At 41.6% G+C, this 19904-nt stretch overlaps 1 protein-coding gene across 1 annotated transcript; it reads right to left on the reverse strand.

The window, feature by feature from the left end:
* Nucleotides 1–13649: 13649 nt before the first annotated feature.
* Nucleotides 13650–17063, reverse strand: LOC129760096 (ephrin-B3). The gene has a single exon (XM_055757668.1). It carries the CDS (start codon nt 15860–15862, stop codon nt 14399–14401), a length of 1464 nt encoding a protein of 487 aa, XP_055613643.1. The 5' UTR covers nt 15863–17063; the 3' UTR covers nt 13650–14398.
* Between the last annotated feature and the right edge of the window lie 2841 nt (nt 17064–19904).

The raw sequence follows: 19904 nt of genomic DNA on the forward strand, positions 1-19904 counted from the left end.
CCAATTACTCAGGCTGTCCTCTCAACACGGCTTTCGATTTCAAGCTGTGTTCTTGATTCGCTTGATTTCTCATCGATAATTCAGGTTGTCCTCTCAACTCGCTTTTCAATTTCAAGCTGTCCTCTCGACTCGCTTGTTTTTTCATCAGTTACTCAGGCTGTCCATGAAACTCACCATTCGATTTCAAGCTGTCCATTCAATTTTCTTGTTTTTTCATCAATTACTCAGGTTGTCCTCTCAACTCGCCTTTCATTTCTCTTAACGCATTTCAATCTTTTCACTCAATTTGTTTTTTTTTTAAGACAGCTCTCGATGCCCTTGAATCTAAAGACAGTTTATTTCTCATCTCAAACTTTTCCTCAACAAGCTTGATGAATAATTAGAAGAGCAGCCTTCTCAAAACGCTTAAAAATTCCAAGTTGTCCCTTTGACTGACTTTAATTATGAACAATTCATTCTAACTATCCTCTCGTAACGGTAAAAGGGTTGTTCTTTGCTCAAGCTGTTCTTTCAACTCGCTTGTTTTTTCACCAATTACTCTGGCTGCCCTCTCAACTCGCTTGATTTGTCATCAATAACTCAGGCTGTCCTCTCAATTCACGTTTCGATTTCAAGCTGTCCTTTGGACTCGCTTGTTTTTTCATCAATTACTCAGGCTGTCCTCTCAACTCGCCTTTCGATTTCAAGAAATCTTCTCAACTCGCTTGTTTTCTCATCAATAACTCAAGCTGTCGTCTTAATTAGCATATCGATTTCAAGCTGTCCTCTCGACTCGCTTATCAATTTCAAGCTGTCCTCACAACTCGCTTGATTTCTCATCAATAACTCAGGCTGTCCTCTCAACTTGCCTTCAGATTTCAATCCGTCCTTTCAACCCGCTTGTTTTCTAATCAATTACTCAGGCTGTTCTCTTTAATCGCCTTTTGATTTCAAGGTCCTCTCGACTCGCTCGATTTCTCATCAATAACTCAGGCTGTCCTCTCAACTCGCCTTTCGATTTCAAGCTGTCCTCTCAATCCGCTTTTTTTCATCAATTATTCAGGATATCCTCTCAACTCGCCTTTCAATTTCAAGCTGTCCTCTCGACTTGCTTGATTTCTCATCAATTACTCAGGCTGTTCTCTCAACTCGCCTTTCTATTTCAAGCTGTCTTCTCAACTTGCGTGATTTCTCATCAAAAACTCAGGCTGTCCTCTCAACTCGGCTTTCGGTTTCAAGCTGTCCTCTCAACTCGCTTGATTTCTCTTTAATAACTCAGGCTGCCATCTCAACCCGCCTTTCGATTTCAAGCTGTACTCTCGACTGTTTGATTTCTCATCAAGAACTCAGGTTGTCCTCTCAACTCGCCTTTCAATTTCAAGCTGTCCTCTCGACTCGCTCGATTTCTCATCAATAACTCAGTCTGGCTCGCCATCAAATTTAAGGCTGTCATCCCATCTCGCACAATTGTTTTCAAAACGTTCAGGCAGTTCTCTCAACTCGCTCTCAAATTTCAAGCTGTCCTCTCAACTCGCTGGAAAATGTGAACATGATAAAGCTGTCTTTACGACTCGCCTTATATTTCATTTTCATTGTTTGTTTTGGCAAAAGTTCATAAGCCGCTCATTTCCAAAAAAAAACTTGTCATGGCACTAAATTTTCATGATTTTCCTTTAATTCCAAATTACTTCCGAAAATCATCCAACTATTTACCTTTTTTACTTCAACTACTTTTCGCTTGAATGACTCATTTTACCACGTTTTTTGCGTAATTGGTAATTAATAAAGTGTTTGATTTTTATGCAACTTTGATAATAATTTACTCAACGTGAACCGTTTGTTTTCTTCTTTCGATTCGATTTGTGTTTATAAATTCTTGTTTAATTAGGCTTACGAGAAATTACCTGTCACGGTCGCCAAATGTGCAGACCTGTCAGGAGCTCCGAAGTTCGGGAGCTACACCGGGAACCGCGGGATCACGAACTACCAGGGGAACACACAAACAAATTGACTAGCTCGCTTGATCGCTAACTGACAGACTGACTGACTTCCTACACACTAATGACGAATGACGCAATGTTCGTGTAATCAGTTCATACATTTTTGTATCAGTTTTTAACCGAAAATCTGTCCGAAAATATTTCTTGCTGAGTTTGTTCGCATTGTATAGGCGAAGCCCACTACGATTTTTTAGAAATTACCAAAACTTTCCGGTGTTGCGGAAATTCTTTGAAAGACACAAGGTTTCACAGAGGGTGACACATCCAGTCTAGTTCTGAATTGATTGGGATTGAAAATTAAAACTCTTCTACCGGGATGGAAGTTTAAATTTAGGATGGGTTGAGGGAATTAAGATGCCATAAACAGTGGCAGCCATCATCCCACGATCGAAGACCACCTGCCGCGTCGCGACGCAAAGCAGAGCATGTGGTGTAACATTGCCAGCAATTTTAACCCGGAACATTTCGGTAGAGATTGGCCTCCTTCATTGGGGGTGCTGTGCGGATTTTGACACGACTCAACATCAAGGCATGTCGTCGTCTCCTCCAAACACAAATACGACCATGAACGGTGCACCCTTGTATTCTTGCGGGGTGAAATATGAAACCGACCAAATGACGGGATCGGAACAAAAAATAATGAAAGTGAAGTCAAGTGATATCGAACGAATTTGCAGAAGCCGTTGTCATCGCTTCTGAAGAAAATGTCGCTCCCAGTCCCAGTAGTGTTAAGAGCACACCAAAGTGCTACTGTGCCAGTCAGTGCAGTGCAGTGGTGCGCCACCGAACTTTTTTTTTGTTTTTTTCCCCTTCCAAAGAAGTGGGGGTGCGCACGATTGGGTTTTCCAGATAATGGCATGGAGAAACAACTGAATCGGAATGTAACAGAATGATGAACAGCTTTCTGATCTTTTCCGAGAGCGCATGCAGAAGCAGCAAACGAAAATATCGAGTCTGATTATGCATTCTTTTGCCTCCCGCCCGAAAATAATACGAGCGCCAAAAAAAAACCGGGAGATAACAAAGGAATTGTTCTCCAATTTTCCCGTTTCCATTCCGTTGTTATTTGCTTGGCCAAAAATGGAGCACCCAGCATGGAGCTGAGCTGGTGTGTGGTAAGCAGCACATTTATTTTTGCATTTATGGTCATTTGACCGGCAGTAACCTTTGGCCTTTTTGGCATCCTCACAGTTGGCGTTGGGATTCCTGCCTGAATGACAAAAACGCAGAGGCTGGCAGGACCTACTAGGATGGTTGCACTGCCCTGCTGCACATCACACCTTCTAGTTACCCAGATTGGCGCAAACAAGAAGGAACCATGGCAGGCAGATTGGCGCGAAGTCACTAAACTCTTTCGCCAACTAACCAGCAACCGATGATAGGGACGTTTCTTTGCCTTTCTCGGATGATCTCGGAAGAATGCTACTGACTGCTTGGCTTCGAGAGATGGAGCACTGCTGATGGCTTCTCCAGCCAGGCCAAGAGTTGCTTCACCTTGCATGCAGATGAATTCCGACTGATATATTTCCTGGCTTTTGCTTCCACACGCCTTCGCTCATCGTCTTTACCATTTCAAAGATTCTCGTCGTCGAACGTTGAGTTTTTTTTTCGGTCCTCCACGGAGGCTCCGATATTTCAGCCAAAGCAACAAAACAGCAGCAGCGGTGTTGTCGAAAGCGCGGTGAAAAGCGAAACGAAACGAATGGAATTGTCGTTTTGCTTTTGTGAAGAAGTGAACTGGTGGGTCTCTTCTCGGGTTATGTTTGTGAGTGTGCGTGTTTATATTTATCGGATTTAAACTGCTCAGAAGCAAGACACAATGTGTAGGTTGCAGCAGTTGGATACCTTCACAGAGGTCCGATGATCTGACGATCTGGTCCGGTTTAGACCTTCCATATACACACCCAGATATATCTACAAAACGGCAGCAGCAGCGAGAAACAACACAACTGGCTTAGTTAGGTATACCGTGAAAGTTCACATCTTCGTGGCTCGTATTTAGCTTTTTTTTGTATCTGAGTAGAGTGGTGTTGCTTTCCTCGTGGATCAGATCAACTGGAAATTGACGGAGGCTGGCCGCGTCGCCGTCGAACTGTCGGACAGATATTTCATTTCTTGAAGTAGAGTGTCTACAGACATGTAAAAGCAATAATAAAATATTACTCCGGCACCACTATTCCACCATGTGGCCGCTTCTGGACTACTCGTGTTAGTCTACCGATTGATAACTACTGAAGGAAGTCAAGTTTTCATGGAAAGAGTACAAAGGTGCCATTTGTCCGATGATTTGTTGTGTCGCGATCTGGCTTACAGATTTCAAGTTTTTCTTGGAAAAGTCTACAATTTCCATTAAAAATTCTACAATCCAACAATAACTGTATGATACGAATGACCATATCATACTTAAACGAATTATAACAGTATAAATCAAGCTGTATTTTGCTTTCAAAACTGTGTAAAATTCGTAATTGTTGCAAAGATAACGCCTGAGTCATAAATAGCGGGAATGAACTGATCACAACGTAGTCCGCGACGCCATTGAACAATAAACAGCTGTACGAGGGTCTCTTTTTTTTCTTTTATTTGTGTCATGCAGTTGTAACAGGTCTAGGAGTTTCTCAGAATTTTTACTGATTTTTGAGCTGGGGTACTGATTTTTAAAAATAACATTGATTGTACATAAATATCATACTCAGAAGAAGCATGACCTATTCAACAAAGGAAACCGAATTAAAGCTAGAATAATTATGTTTCATATTGTTTTAAAAGCTCAGCACAATACTCAAGTAATGTCTGAGTCATTAGAGGGAATGGATTGTTAAATGCTGGTGAATGCTGGTTGTTTTTCTATATCCAAGCTCACATTTTGATAACACCAATTGTTTAAATTCGAACGAAAATCGACATTGACTTTTAACTTTTGAATACCAAACTGTGGTCTTTAACCAAGATAATCCCAAATCGAGCCATCATTTTCATTAATTTCATCAAATCTCATCGATGAATGCTGCTCAAAAACAGGTCAAACGGCATGGAAACGGACGACCATTTTTTGACTCAATCAGTAGTTATGCAACACCATTCAGTTGTTTCAGTGTATTTTCGTTATCAGTTGACTTGACCCCGGGAGGAAGCTGCCGCAATCAGTGAACGTTGCCCCGAAATCCCAAAATTGTGTTGCAATCAATGCTTAACGACAGCGCTCGATGTGTTCTATTTTTTGTGATAACCTCTTCTGAAGGAGGGCATTTGAAGTTCTTATCTCAATGTTGAAACAATTGTAATAATTCACAGTTTTTAGCGATCGAGTTTGATGGATGTTATGTCGACACGTGGTTGGCAAAAAACTGTTGTTCCATTCAGCTTCTGATTAAATAATCAAACTGAACTGAACTTTGTGTTGGTTCAGCCTTGGAACTTGTTCAAACTATTGATACACGAATGCACGAAGTAATTGAAGGATTTTACATGGAACTAAAACAAAACTGACTATCCTTTACCCTTTTTTCTCAAAATTCAAACATATCAAATTTCCGTCATCAGATTCTACCCGAAAAGTCTTCCATAAATCAATTGAGCCAACCAGCAGCGTTCGGTGGCTTCAAATCGAATCGATCAATTCAATTGGACCATCGCGCATTTCCCACAATCAATTGGCTCATCGACCCGGCTTCAAGTTCATGATGAAGCTACCCACTAGAGGCTGATGATGATGATTTCCGGATGCTGGTGATCCGGAAGCGATACTCGTCTAGCCGACCCAAAAAAAAAAACGCATCCCTTTCCGAAAAATTCGCGAGCCGGTAACATCATCAGTAAACTGCTATCAAAACCATCACGCTCAGCAGAGCACAAACGCACCGACGATGACGACGTGTACATTTACGCTACTAGCAACCCCGGCACTAGTTACTGATGATGGCTCTGCTGTCGGAAAAACGCAGCCTTTCTGCACCAGTCGAGGAAACTTTTTGCTTGCTCCTCTCGGCTCGGTCCCAGTTGCCTAGGTTCGGTTGCTAGGGGCAACCCAAAACCCCTGCCAGTATGCAACAACCCCGGCAGTGTAAGTCACGCGACTTTAGCACACAGCATTCTCCAGCAGGCGGGCAGGTAGGCAGCCAGAGTCTGTTCTCTACGTTCTATTATGAGCGTGTGTGTGCTCACATGTAACATGATTTTCGTTATCACATAATTTCCGCTTGCACTGAACTTCCCTTGACTGTGGACTGCTCACTCTTGCTGGAGCCTCTTTTCCTTTCCTTCTCTGTGTTTCCCGTTTTTGTTCCTATAAGCAACGTTCGACTGCCAGGATACGGGAAAATCGTTGCCTACTGCGACGACGACGACGACGACGACGACGACGACGACTAACTCCACTGCCAACTGTGAACGCATGAAAGATGTAAAAGGCAAGCAGTGGCGCGCTGAATCTACTACTGTGGGACTCCATATCTAGACGGAGAGAGAGCTGTTATTGTAGGACATTCTAGGCATCTGTGTACTGTGCGCCGAGGATGACTTCCGTTGCCGCCATCGTCGTCGTCGTTGTAACTCTGTCGACGATTCTGTTAACTCAGTCCCCGTCAACCTCTCAAGCAGACACTCAGCTGAAGTCATGCTACTTGGCTTCCCCCTTTTCCGCAACCGCCCGTATGTATGCAATTGCGAAACCGTTGTCACTTTTTCTGACGTTTTCCCATTTCCTGTTCAGAACCCTTCCCCTCAACGCTCCCCAAATGACTTTCCGCCGCCAAACGGAACGGAAATTCTCGATACTCAACATGCCCGGTACACCAAACATCCAAGGAGGAGCGTTGCTAACTTATCTAAAAGGGGAGCCTTTAAATATTCATGGAAAAAGGGAAAAGCCCAAGAAATATAATTCGTCTTGCATCTGGGAGCCACGCCGTCACCCGTTTTCCCTCTCGTGTCCCATCCATTATTCCATCTGTTGGCGAGCATCCCGACTCGAATATCTTTCAATTTGTGCACACTGTGGAAGCACAACAACATGAAGAACAAGAAGCGACCGAGAGATCCCGTTTGTTGCCTGTTGGCTCAAGGTTCGAGCGCAAAAGAACGACCGGAGCATAAAGCTCTCTGTCGCAAATTCAATAAAATATTTTCCTTGTAAGGAGAAATAATTTATTAAATCGCTTTATAAATACCTCCAGCAGCTAGCTTTCCAACCGGCAGACGTCCGGTCGATTTCCCCGCGCCACGCTGTTGCCTTCGAGCCGGATTGTGCTCGTTCTTCGAAAACCAAATTATTCACGCTCCAGCGCAGCGGAGAAAAACTACCGACCGCCTCAATCGGAGGGCAGCCCAAATCCCAGCTAGCAGCCGAAAAAGGATTGGCTGCGGTCCAATGTCGCATCCCCATCATGAAAGGCCGGCAAAACTTTTCAACCCCAAGGGGCGTAAAAAATAAACTTCGTTTTCCCCAACGGAGAGTGAGAGATCAAGCGTCTCTATCACAGGGTACGCGCTCATATTCTAATTCGCTTTCAGCGAAGTTGCGTTCGAAGTCCCAAATGCGTGTGTTTCAACGGATAATCCGCATTCCAGCCGGTCCGTACCGGATCAAAGTGAACATCGCTCGTCAAATTAGGTCCCACAGCCCAAAGTCCTGGCGACGACAACGATGGCAAATCAATGGCCATTTCCCAGAGCGGTCCACCGGATGGATCTGTCACTTCTTTGATATCGAAGGCAGCACCACGGTTTTTCCGCCCATTTACAAACAGTAGGCCGTGTGCCTATCGAAGTTTTGACAAAACTGAAAAAGGTGTGGGAGTGGGGTTTGCAAGTGAATTAATTTGTAAGGATCTATCCATCTTTTTCACTTTTCTCCTGCGCTGCCAGGGATGATGTCAAATGGATGGGTTTTCGGTCGAATACGACTTGTGAGAATTGAGCAATGTGTCAAGGTGTATTTCTGAAAACTGGGTTGACAGTTTTCCGAGACGAGTACAACTGGAACGGGAAAAGGGAAAATTGATGCTTTTCCTAGGTCCCACTGGTGGTAGGGAATGTCGGTCACGGGGAAAAGCTTTGCTTCTTCGGTTGATAAATGGGTTTTTAAATCGGTTCTCTTCGGCTTTCTAAGGTGGTGGAAAAACTAAGAAGGTGTCGGAATGACTACGGCTACGAACATTTGCGGTTTTCGGGAAATTATTTTACGTGCGGTAGGCAGCGGCGGGTGAAAAGGGTTCCGCAAGATGCGGAAAAAGGGGATTTTCCGAATTGCGGCACATTTTCTGTTCGGTGCCAAAATCCCGACAGCCAGTGGAGCATTCAAGGGTTTTTTTTACTTCTGTTGATCCCGGTGAACGAAGCGTAGTCTATAATAAGATTACGGCCCTGGTTTTCGGAATCCCAGTCAGAATACTTTGTCTGATAACAACGAAAAATCATCAAATTCGACATGTTTTTCGGATAGTAACAGCTTATATTTTCACCTGAAAACAATTGTAACTCGTGCGTAGATCAAAAATAAGGTTTTTGTTACTTTGTAAAAAGAAGACTGACAAAATTAGGATGGCGAATACAAAAAAAAACTTCGGGGTAGGAATTTTTGCGTTACAAAGCTCTATTAGCCACAGCTGCATCGTGAGTAAGATAACTCAAATAAAAAATTGTCATTCAAAGTCAATTTTTAGATGCAATTGAATCATCTGAATCGAAATTTAAAAAAAGCAGTCTTCATGGCGAAAAAATGACATTACTAATTTTTGAAAACGACGTTTGGACTGAACATTAACCCAAATAGCTTTCAAAGAATAATGAATCTAACAACTTTTATTACTGCTATATCTGAACATCATGCTCGGTAAAACATATTTTCTTCATATTCTATCTTCTTTAGTGAGCGTTTTCTATTTTTCGATTATAGATCAAAAACACTAAGTGGAGACGATAGTAAGTTGCTATCGAAATAGTGGTATCTGAACTTTTCTTATACCGTGGTTGAATTAATGGAAATCTTTCGATTGCTTCGATTCAGTTAAATTATTCAGCCAAGTAGGCTCATAACACATAGTCTAATTGTCTTAGAATGTCTTGAACCATTTAAATGTGTAATTTTTCAAGACCCAAGTTTCTGGGTGAAAGTTTCAAATTTGGAATTTCTTCGCGTGTTAGACAGATTCAGCTTTTTTCCGAAAACATCTCCCTTAATAATTAGAGTTTGAATCAAAATGAATACATATAAATAAAAAAAGATTTGTTCAAGATCATTCGAAAGCCTAGTGGAATGATATCATCGCCAGAGAGCATAACTTTAGCCATCCTAATTTTCTATTCAGGAGCCTCAAAAAGTCTCTAAATATTCAATTCACCCGAACACCATAACAAATCCCATCACGTGAGAGACAAACTACTGCTACGTGACCGAGAAAAATAAAACAGCACCAAACTTAGGAAAAAAAAAGTTCTACCCAAAAGATGTCAGCTCATCGACGCGCTTGTATCGAGGTATCTTCTTGAGTTACGCTCGAGGGCTCGTTTGTGCTGTGGTTTTATTTTACTTTTTTACCTATTCCTCGCAACTTCCCAACACTCGAAAACATACCGTCTCCCTGTATCGACATTCATCTCTGTCCGCCGTGCAGTGCCCGTCATTGAACGACAGGGATTGCCGTTAATCCAAATTTTGTGTATTTTCGGGGGGTATGCGGTGCTACTCTGTCGATTTTTTTTTCTGATTCCGAAATTTTCCATGTCAATTGGTCTGATCCGCAAAAGGAAATAATCAGACTGATGATCATCGTAGCAGGATCTGGCGTACTACCCTTACGCTTTCAGATCGAAAAAAACCAACCAACAACTCTCCGGGCATCATCAGTCACCCAGTAGGCTGTTGCTGTTGCTACTGTTGTTATTACTATTTTAATTTTGGCTGCTTGTTGTCGGAATTCAGCAAAACCAGTAAAAATGTCAGTTTGGGTATCAACAGCAGCAGCAAACCGCAAGCAGAGCACGTAAATACGAACATATTCGCATCAGAGCCTGGGCTTTGGGTCACAACTGTGATATGTATGTTTTGCTAGCGGCCAATTTCGGTGTTATTATTTTTAATGATTTTTTTTACCCTCGCCGTCGCCGACTTACTTGGATCGTTTCGGTTGTGCCGATTTATACATTTCCCGGTTCGTTTCGGTTTAATTAGTAATATGGAAATTGCTCATGCCATCAGCCATCAGGATTCCAGCGGCGCCGTTGATGGGTAATGATTTTGCTGTTGGGGTTTTTTCACCGCTGACTCTTTCTTGGGCTTCAAGCCCCATCTTTAGTCGCACACAAAGTAGGTACCAATGCTATGTTTGTGCAATTAAAAACCCGCCGGTAATATTTTCCCCGGCTTGCTGTTTTTATTTGATTAAATTATTAAATGCCAATTAACCGAAAAACCAGGCGACAAGTGCGAGACCCCAAAATGGCGACCACGCCATGAGCTTACAGGTTTGTTGTCGCCTGTTATTGTTTAATTTGTTTTTTTTTTCAGCTCTCTCTGTTTTATTGCCCAAAAGCTGGCACTTGGAATTTGGAGTGTGATTTGTGCGAATGAGGCGTGAAAATTTCGTTGACCGTCGAATGGTTTGGGCTCAGTGGTGTGGTCAAAGTGGGGCACAAGTGTGTTGTGCTGCGTTGTTTATGGGGATGGCTAGCGGGTTTTATGACTACGGCATTTAGTCACCCTAGAGCTTGGCCTTTGGGGGGAGGCCGTAGGCTTTGGATTGAAAACTTCCAAGAATCTTGGATCTTAAACAAACTCAGCTCAAGGTCATGTTTTCCCGCACCGCTCACTTTGATTCGATTCCCTGTTGAAAAAAAAAGCTAGAAGCTATGTTCTTTAGAATTTATTCATAGTTTTTTAGAATTAAATGAAATTATTTCATGATGAACCAGGTGAAACAATAATTGTTGGATGTTCAAAATAAATTGTCGGAACGGTACCTTACATTTCTGGATCAAAACAATTGAAAAAATAGAAGTCTTCTAGACGTTAATGGGGCAATACTATTCTATAAAAATGTCGTTGGGGTATAACATAATTCCAAATATCTTTCAAAGAGTGATGTAAAATAATAATAACCGATGGTACGAGAATCAAGAATCCTACACCTATCTTTATCGCATGCCAGCTTAAATCATATTAGGATGAATATTATTCGTGCCATGTTATGAACCAGCAAACATTATAGTAGCTATATTCTTATGCTGTTTTGATAAACGTTCGATATAGGTACATTATAGAATGATCGTATGAAAGCTGAAAAAACAGCATTTACCTACAAAAGTGGCAATATACGTACATAAATTGCATTTCTTTCTGAAGCGACGAAAACTACACCAATTGGGCGTAATTCAACACCTCATTCCTACCAATCGGAAGAATACAAGAGAGCGCAAGATTTCGCTCTCATAGCTTTCAAATCGTTGGCAGCGACAATATTTACCAATTCTCTCATTGGTCTGTGTTATTCAATTCTCATCTGATTTTTAGCCATCAGGATGCACTGCTGCTAGCAGAGAGAACATCACGATGATTTTCTCACTTGAAACCCGCGCGGGAGCAAAATTATTTCAAATTTACCAACATGGTGGACTTTCTATCATATCCGATTTAAACTGACATTTTATACGATCTTGGCACTATGCAGTTGGAATTGCGAATCGCAACACCACTGTAAACGACTTAAGTTATCATTTCTGATACAATTTCATGATTGCTTGGGAGATTTTTCAGTTCATTCTAAATTAAATTTTTATGTGACTCCAAAAACTAATGAACTAAGAATTTTAAACAAAAGTGTTCAGCGCATGTTAAAAGACCACGCTGATTTACAAGAATGCTGTTTGGACATGAAATCAGCCTGAATAGCTTTCGGAAGATGATGAACTGATACAACTGGCGATTATTATTTTCGTCAAACGCTGAAATTATTTGACAAGTCATTGCAGTACAAACTGAAATCGAACTTTATAAAGTTCGTTAAGTCTGAAGAATGAAATAAATTCAGATAAAATAAAGACAAAAAAGTTGTTGATTGCTCTAAATATTTTTTTGAGCTGGCATAAAACTCCGTGGACATGAAATTAAAAAAAAGCTCTCTCGATGAAGATCGAGCATTGCCAGTTTTTTAAAATGACGTTCGGGTTGAAAATAAACTCTACCGATTTTCAAATGATGATGGCGACAATTGGTAAAAAAACACGAGAAATCCATAACCCATTCTCCGGGCTTACATGACTGGGGATCGAATGAACTAATTTTTGGATGAACCAAATAGTACAAAAAATTTGGTGAGTGTTTTGAATTAAACATTTAAAAATCACCAAATACATCTTTACAAAAAAATTTGAAAAATAACATAATACTTGGAATTGTTTTTTTATTTTTTTATTTTTAAGCTTTTTCCAAATTTAAAAGTATCAGTATCGAGTAATATTTTCTGGTTTCGTTCCACAGTTATAAGAAAAATCATTTAATATCTCAAAAATTTTCGTTCTATGTCTAATTGCAAGCAAGTTATACACGATAGCCAGTATAAGACAAAGATTCATGTTGACATAACCCCTATTTTCAATTGGTAAAACTAAACTCAAAATATCTGTCACCAGCCAGATTTAAACGAATCAACAGCCATTGCTTTCCAAGAAACCCCATCAAAAACAATTTGTTGGCTCATATATTGACAAACAACAGCATCTAAACAAATCGAGAGCCAAGAACCTATCAAACATCAACTTCGAAACCAAGAGCAGCAGAAGCAGTCAAAGCCAAAGCCATCAACAGAAACAAGCCTCAAAATTGCCGTCATGCAGAGCATTCTTCCGTTCGTCCATTTCAACCAGACAACTCCCCCCACTCCTCCTTGACTATTTCTGCCTCCTGTCCCCCTATAAGCAGAGAGGTGGAGTGGGGAATTGGAGGCTCACCTAAAAATCACAGAAGAAGTGAAAAAAATAAAAAGGATCCCACTTCCGAAAACAAACAAAGGCAAGCCCGAAAGAAATTGCATCAAACCGGAAAATTTGAAATCTCACCAGCAATAAAGAACATCATTCTTCTCGAAATGCAGTCGGAACTAGACGATGGATGACGACGACGACGTACAGTATACAACGTAGTAGGCCAAAACAGTAGAATATACGATACTGGCGCAGCATCATCGAGGGAGTAGGTAACTAGTAGCTCGGTAGGTAGCAAAAGCAAAAAGTGCACAGCCACAGCCTACTTTGCCGGCTGCGCCGTCTGTCTGGTTGGCCTTCTTCTAACTTTAGCTATGTTGGCGCTCGATTGTCAGTGTGGAGGAAAAGTAGTAGAAAATTTTAATCTGCCATCATTCCATCTGCCGGGATTTGGAATCCTTGAAAAAAAAAACTGATCTTACGAGTGGAGAAGGGAAAGAAACTTGTCAGCTCGTCAGAGATGTTTTTGAGGGTAAATTTTGAAGCCTTCTTTCTTCCACCTTCATTTTCGGACACTTAGTACTGCATTCCCTCGAGCCCGAACCTGAAGGATGCTAATTGCAATTTTGTCCATTCGGATTGTTGCTGTTACAGTTGGCAGCCACACAAAAAAAAAGGAAAACAAAAGCCCCCCAACTTGATCCGTTCGTTTGGGATGTGAATGAACTTTTTCCTAGACAACTGGTCACAAGACAAAAACAACTGATCCTTGCGTCCACCGTAAACGAGAGTCGTCCGTGTTTTGTTTCAACAAATGTTTTTCTTTTGAAGTTTCACGCAAAAAAGAAATAATAATAACAGTAGCATGTTTGCATTGATTTTTTCTTTAATCGATTTTCATCAAAACGTTTCAAATTTCGCATAATACTATAATCGCTCATAAACGCTCGCGCTGTCAATTCTCTCAGTCTTCGGTTTACTTCTAAAATGATTTTTTTTTTCTTTTCTATGTTTTCATAAAAGTGTGTTTTTGCAGTTTTTTTTCTCTAACGTTTTCAGTGTGTGTTGTGTTTGCCTACTGGTTTTTTTTTCTTTTACTTTTATTAAATTAATATCACTCACTACTACACACTAGTATTAAAGACTATTAGATATTTGCTTGATCTGCAATTTTCCATCATCTAACTGTTTTTTTTTTACTTTGTTTCCCTTCACGAACAAGGAAACGTAACTTACGTGTTTGTTTTTATCGACGTGGGTGTTCGGTGTTTTAGCTCTATATATGTGTGTGTGTTATTTTGTGTTTGACTCTGCCTTGTTTTACAAGTATCGTTGATTTGCATTTGCATCTTCCAGTGGAACCATCGCTTGAGCTACGGTTCCGGGAGACTATCGTAATACAAATTGAGTTACGGTCTGGGTTTTAAGATTCTGTTTTTTGTTATTCGAAGTATGTGTCATGATTAGCATCGAGTTGAAGTTAGTAGGAATTGGCTTACGTGCTATCTCGTCGTCAATGGCAACGTATTTGGCAACCCCGCGGTTTGACTAAGCCTACTGCTACTGCTGCTGGTCCTGCTCCTACTGGGTGAAAGCAGCAGCAAGTGAAGATGCGAGCAGATGATCGCTAATACTAGTAATCCAAGTAAGCTGCCATTGGATGCCGCCGAATTGTTGTACGTCAGCTCTTCGTTCTTGACCACTTCGTTGGGATGTTTGTCGTAGTCGTTGTTGCTGGTCGTCTTCTTCGTCGGTTTGTTGTTGTTGTTGTTCTGATGTGCATTGGACGGTGGATTGTTATAATTATTACTATTACTATGAGCACCGGAACCAGAACCGCCACCGTAATTGTTATTGTAGTTGTTGATGGCCGTTCGGGGCGGAATCGGAGTGTAATGATGCTGATGGCGACCATTGCTACCTCCTCCGATGGCAGGAGTCGAAGGAACTGGCCGATGAGGCTGCTGATTGCCCCCATTCCAGACTGGCCAGTTCACCGTGCTCTGGACGATGTTACCCTGGCTGGTGTTGACGGTTGATGAAGGATGCAACCGTGTTGACGAGTCGAACAGCGTTCCATCCGAAGAAGCACCACCAACGTTGGTGTTTATCGATACACCAGTGCTGCCACCACCATTCGAGGAGTGACCTCCAAGATCGCCCCCACTACTACTGCTACTACTGCTACCGTCGATTGCCGTCGACGAGGGTATTACGTTATTGTTACTAGAACTGACGTTCGCATGAGGCTGCTGATCATCCGCACAGCACACCTTGAACACCACCTTCATATTGTTAGTGGAACATCGCCCACCTATCCTCCGATGAAGATCGTCCTTCGAGGAGGTCGAGATGAAATAGTAATCATTCCCTGGTAGGAACTCTAAGCCACCGGGTTGCGGTGTAAATGGCCGGAATGTGATAGTGAAGAACATCAATTTGTTCGGTTTGTCACAGATTGCTATAATCCGAGGATCGTGATTGGTGATCCTGCACGTTTCGTACTCCACCTTCGAAACGTTGTAGATAATGTACTTCTCCGTCTCGTTGTCGAACGTACCCGGTTCGTACACTGGACAAATGATATGCACCTGATCGTACTCAAATGCTGAGTTCCCTTTGTTCACGTCAATGATGTGGTCGGTGTTGTCGATCCGGAATATACTGTTGGTCGTATTCCAGTGCATATAGAAGGTTTTGGCACAGTGTAGTACGGTGGACATTGTCAATAGCTGCAGGCATACGAGCATACCGAGCGTTAGGTACGAGCTAGTTCGTATATTAGGCAGAATCTGCTTTAGCCGGGTACTCAGTAACCTGTATTTCCGCCGCTTCGTTGTAATGTGACCCGCCATTGAGGCGACAGTCTGTCGTGTGTCATACTGGTTCTGAATCTGGCAGCTACTACTATGGCTCACCTCTTCAGTGAGGTCACCTTTACTTTTTCTCCTGCTGTATCTGTTCATCTTGCTAGCATGGCCTACTACGATGGTTCTACGATAGTATACAGGTTTTTTTTCTTTATGTATCCGCTACACACAATTGTTTGAATCTCTATTTTATTGAAACTAGCAGTGAACCACTGATGTTGAAAAGTATCACACTGCCTTGCGTCCTCTTTTTTGATCACAGCGTACAGCGGTAAATCTCAACCAACATTAGCCACTCACATCGTCTGCTGGCATGTCGTTTCGAGGTTTTCGATTTGCTGCGTCCACCGTCGTTTCCCGAAAACGACTTTTGACGTCGGTCGACGCCACCGAAATGTTGTGTTATTTACTTGTCGCCCATGATTAATGGAGTAATTCTCATAATCCAAGCTAGAGAAAATATCTGCGATCCAGTCTATTCTGATTTCACCCGCAGCAACAGCGACACTCCAAGCAAACAAATCCGATTTTCCACCCGAATTTCGAACATTCACTGGGAAAACCACGTTGGAAAAACTGTCGATTATTGATTGGTCATTACTTTCTTCTGTTCGCCGACTGAGCAAAGCGCACTCCCAACTGGTACAATTTTTAACTTCTCGAGACAGCGCTCCTTCACATTTGCATCTTCTTCCAATTCACTAGAGCCACTTTTTTCTTCCTATTCCTCTTGAAACACCACTCTCAATTATCGAACTATTTGAAAAACCACACACAGCACACTCGGTGCGCACTCTTGGCTCTTCCTTCTCGCACACGCACACGCTCTAGCGCTCTCCTGCTCACTCTCCTCAAAACGTGAAATGAAAAAAAAAAACTGTACAACCAGCCTTTTCCACGCAAAGCCCAAATCAACAGCAACAACAAGAACAATACCACTTCAGAGCTAGCTGCATTCGGAGCGCTTCACGGCAGTAAAATTGATCATAGACAATTTTTCATTTTTTTCACATTCCTCTTTGCCCTCGAACGACGACGACGTCTACGTTTGCTGTTTTCATGTATGTTCTCGCTTTTGTGTCGTGTCGTCGCCACCACCGCAAACGCACTCGATTTGATTTTATTTTTCAACTCGATTTCTATTTGACAAAAAGCAGAACAAATCGGAATCACTCAATAAAATTCATCTCCTCTTTTGCTTTGGGTTCACTGTGTTTTGTGAATTAGTAGGCCGCGTTCCCTAAATCGCAACACCAAATGTAACACATTAACTGATTCCATTACTTTCGCTTCTATTCGACGTCGATGAATAGTTAGAGAAATCGCACCGATTTGTTTCCTTCTAAGTAAGAAAGCGACATTAAGGAGTAACTTCCTTATCAAAAATGAAGAAAAAAACTGCGGTGAAAAATAATCTTCTGAGAAAGAGCATCCATGGTTTGTTCACTCCCGCATAGTGGTGTGGCCCGTTCCGTTCTACAGAAAGATGTAATCCGCCGAACCGAATGAAAACCGGAAACTTTACGGGATTGATCCCACCGTATATGTACGTCTTCTTGGACCACGATTCCGTAAAACGTCGACGATTATCGACACCACACGCACCAAATCGCCATAACAACGCACAGCGCAATGGCCAACTATGCCCTAAGTGTTAAAGGTTTTCGTCTTCGATTTCCCCAAAAGTAGAAGAAACACCATTCAGACTGACGGGACAGCAGAACACAACACTCACGCTCGGGTTTCTTCGTCTTCCCGTTTTCGTGTTTTTACTTTTTTTCTTCTTCCTCCGATGATCGCTTCACTCCCCGTTTTCCTTCCCTGGGCAAGAGAAGGAAAAAAAATCGACCGTCGGGAAGGAATGCAACAACACCACGAACTGTCTCCGGAACACACGTCGATGATGGCAAATTCAATTCATGTCGGGCCGCTTAACAAACGCATACTGAACACGTAAAACTCGGTGAACTAGTCAGGGAGCCCTTGCTTGCATCAGCGGGGAACCAAAATTTCAACTCGGGAGAGCGAGCGCGAGAGCCAACTTGCGATGCGATGCGATTGATATCAGCAGCGCCTGCTGAGACGGAGAGAAACGCACTGCTACCAACTGTTTTGTGCAATTCGAAGCGCACACGCACACAACGATCGGCGGCTGAGCGAGCCATGGAAGAATGTAATACGGATATGGGAATAATTGAATTTTTAATACCAGTTACAGCACCGTCGAGGAAATTTTTCAATGGATTGAGATGATCAAAATTTAGGCTATTTTAACAAATAAGCTTCCTTTCCAATAGATTAAACTTTATTTAAGAATTCTTAAAGCGTTTTATGAAAATTCCTAATCAATATAACCCTAACCCTCGTGTCACCCTCTAAAAAAAAGAAGACCCATATCAACTTTCCACATTTGTAGTGGTGCCATCACCATTGATTGTCAGCCGATTCCACCATTGAACGAAAAAATAAAAATAACTTCTCAGCTCAACATTGGACATAACTCACCAGCACACTATCAACAAAAAATCACCATCCAAGGAGTTCTCTCCGTGGAAAACTCTTTGCTCACGCGAGCAAAACCTGCCCTTTGTTAAGAGAGAAAGTCTCGCGCTCGGAAGCTCTTTTGTTGTTTTGTAGATCCCGCAACCTGGTCCGGCCCATTGATTTGTATGCGATAGAAAAAAAGAAACAAATTTGGGAACCGGTTTTGCGGCCATTGTCTGTTTTCCTACTCACGCTCAATTTCTCTTTTTTCCGACTTTCTCCCCTGTTGACTTCACTTTAAACAGACAGAGAGAGAGTGAGCAAATTGTGTAACTTTCAAGAGGTGTAAAATTGAGAGGCTCACTCCCATCAACTGACGCAAGGGAAGGAAGGAAACGCACTCGATTATTGGTAGCGCGAGATTGCGATGTTTTTCCGTCTGCGTTCGAACCGGAGAAAATTGCGATGAAAATATCGAGTCTAGCAGAGATTGGTAACCGGTTGGAAGCAAATGATGCTGCTATGGCTCCGAATTGCGGGGTTTGATGATGTGAAGTGAATCATAGCGCCTCACTCACTTTGGCTGGATGGCTGGATGTTTGTGTTTTGGTGACGTCACTTTGCTGTGAATTGCTTAGAAGAATTTCCTTATGTTTATTTCGGGGTTCTGTTTCGTGGTGTTTCGTTTTCTGAATGGTTTGGAGTTGTTCCTTTTTTTTTCTCCGTATCTTTTTGAGTTGAAAGACACACAACCGGGTGAGGTGTTTCTTTATATCCAAAAACCATTTGGGATGGAACCCATTTTTTTCTTGCTCTTTCGATTTCAGTTCGGATGCTTTGAACGTAATAAAGTAATATATTTCTTGAATTGGTTTAAGCGAGCGACAGACAATCGGACAAAATACAATCGGTTTGATTCACATTCCTTAGGTACGAGGGTTAGATTTTGGCTTTTTTTATTGCACTTTTCGAGTCATATCGAATTGTTGATATTTGTGCACATGTGGGAACGTGATAAAACACTGTTTCGGTAGATTTTCAAGCTGAATTGCCTCGCAGTCATCGATGCATTGGCAACAAAATTGGGGTTATTAATTGAATGAGTCATTTATGAATCTAAGTGAAACGCTCGGCTTGGGTATCAATTATTCATTACGAGGAGAACTAAAATTCTTCATTTTACTAGAAAAAGGGGTAAGTTGCAACAAACTTTGTTTTTAGTGAAAATTCAAATAAAATGTATGAAAATTTAAAGTTGTTGATATTATTGTGATGTCATTTCGCATTAAGCACCAATTTCAGTATTTATTGGTTTTGTTCGAGTTAAGTTTTACTTTTTTTCTGTCAAAAAGTTTTTAATGAAAAAGCGTAAGAGTGCTGCTTACATTAAGGGGTGAAAAATACTAACAAAAACTGTAACATAAAATTTAATGTTTGGCTGGATGAAATTTTGAAATCAACAAACGCGTTATGCGAAACAACCATATTCCAGTATATGGAAACGAGATTCAAAAGGTGAATCTTGGATTTGCATTTCAATGCATTTGTGCCCAGACTGATACCTGAATTTAAATAATATTCATTTGAAAAATTGGTGATTGTCCGAAAAATATTTTTAAATCAACGGTGTTGATATTGGACAATAAAAGCCATA

The sequence above is a fragment of the Uranotaenia lowii genome, unplaced genomic scaffold (genome assembly GCF_029784155.1).
Source record: "Uranotaenia lowii strain MFRU-FL unplaced genomic scaffold, ASM2978415v1 HiC_scaffold_421, whole genome shotgun sequence".
In the NCBI taxonomy this organism is placed as follows: Eukaryota; Metazoa; Arthropoda; class Insecta; order Diptera; family Culicidae; genus Uranotaenia; species Uranotaenia lowii.

Coding starts and splice junctions, on each gene's coding strand:
- LOC129760096 (XM_055757668.1), bottom strand. CDS start 15,862: ATGAACAGATACAGCAGGAGAAAAAGTAAAGGTGACCTCACTGAAGAG.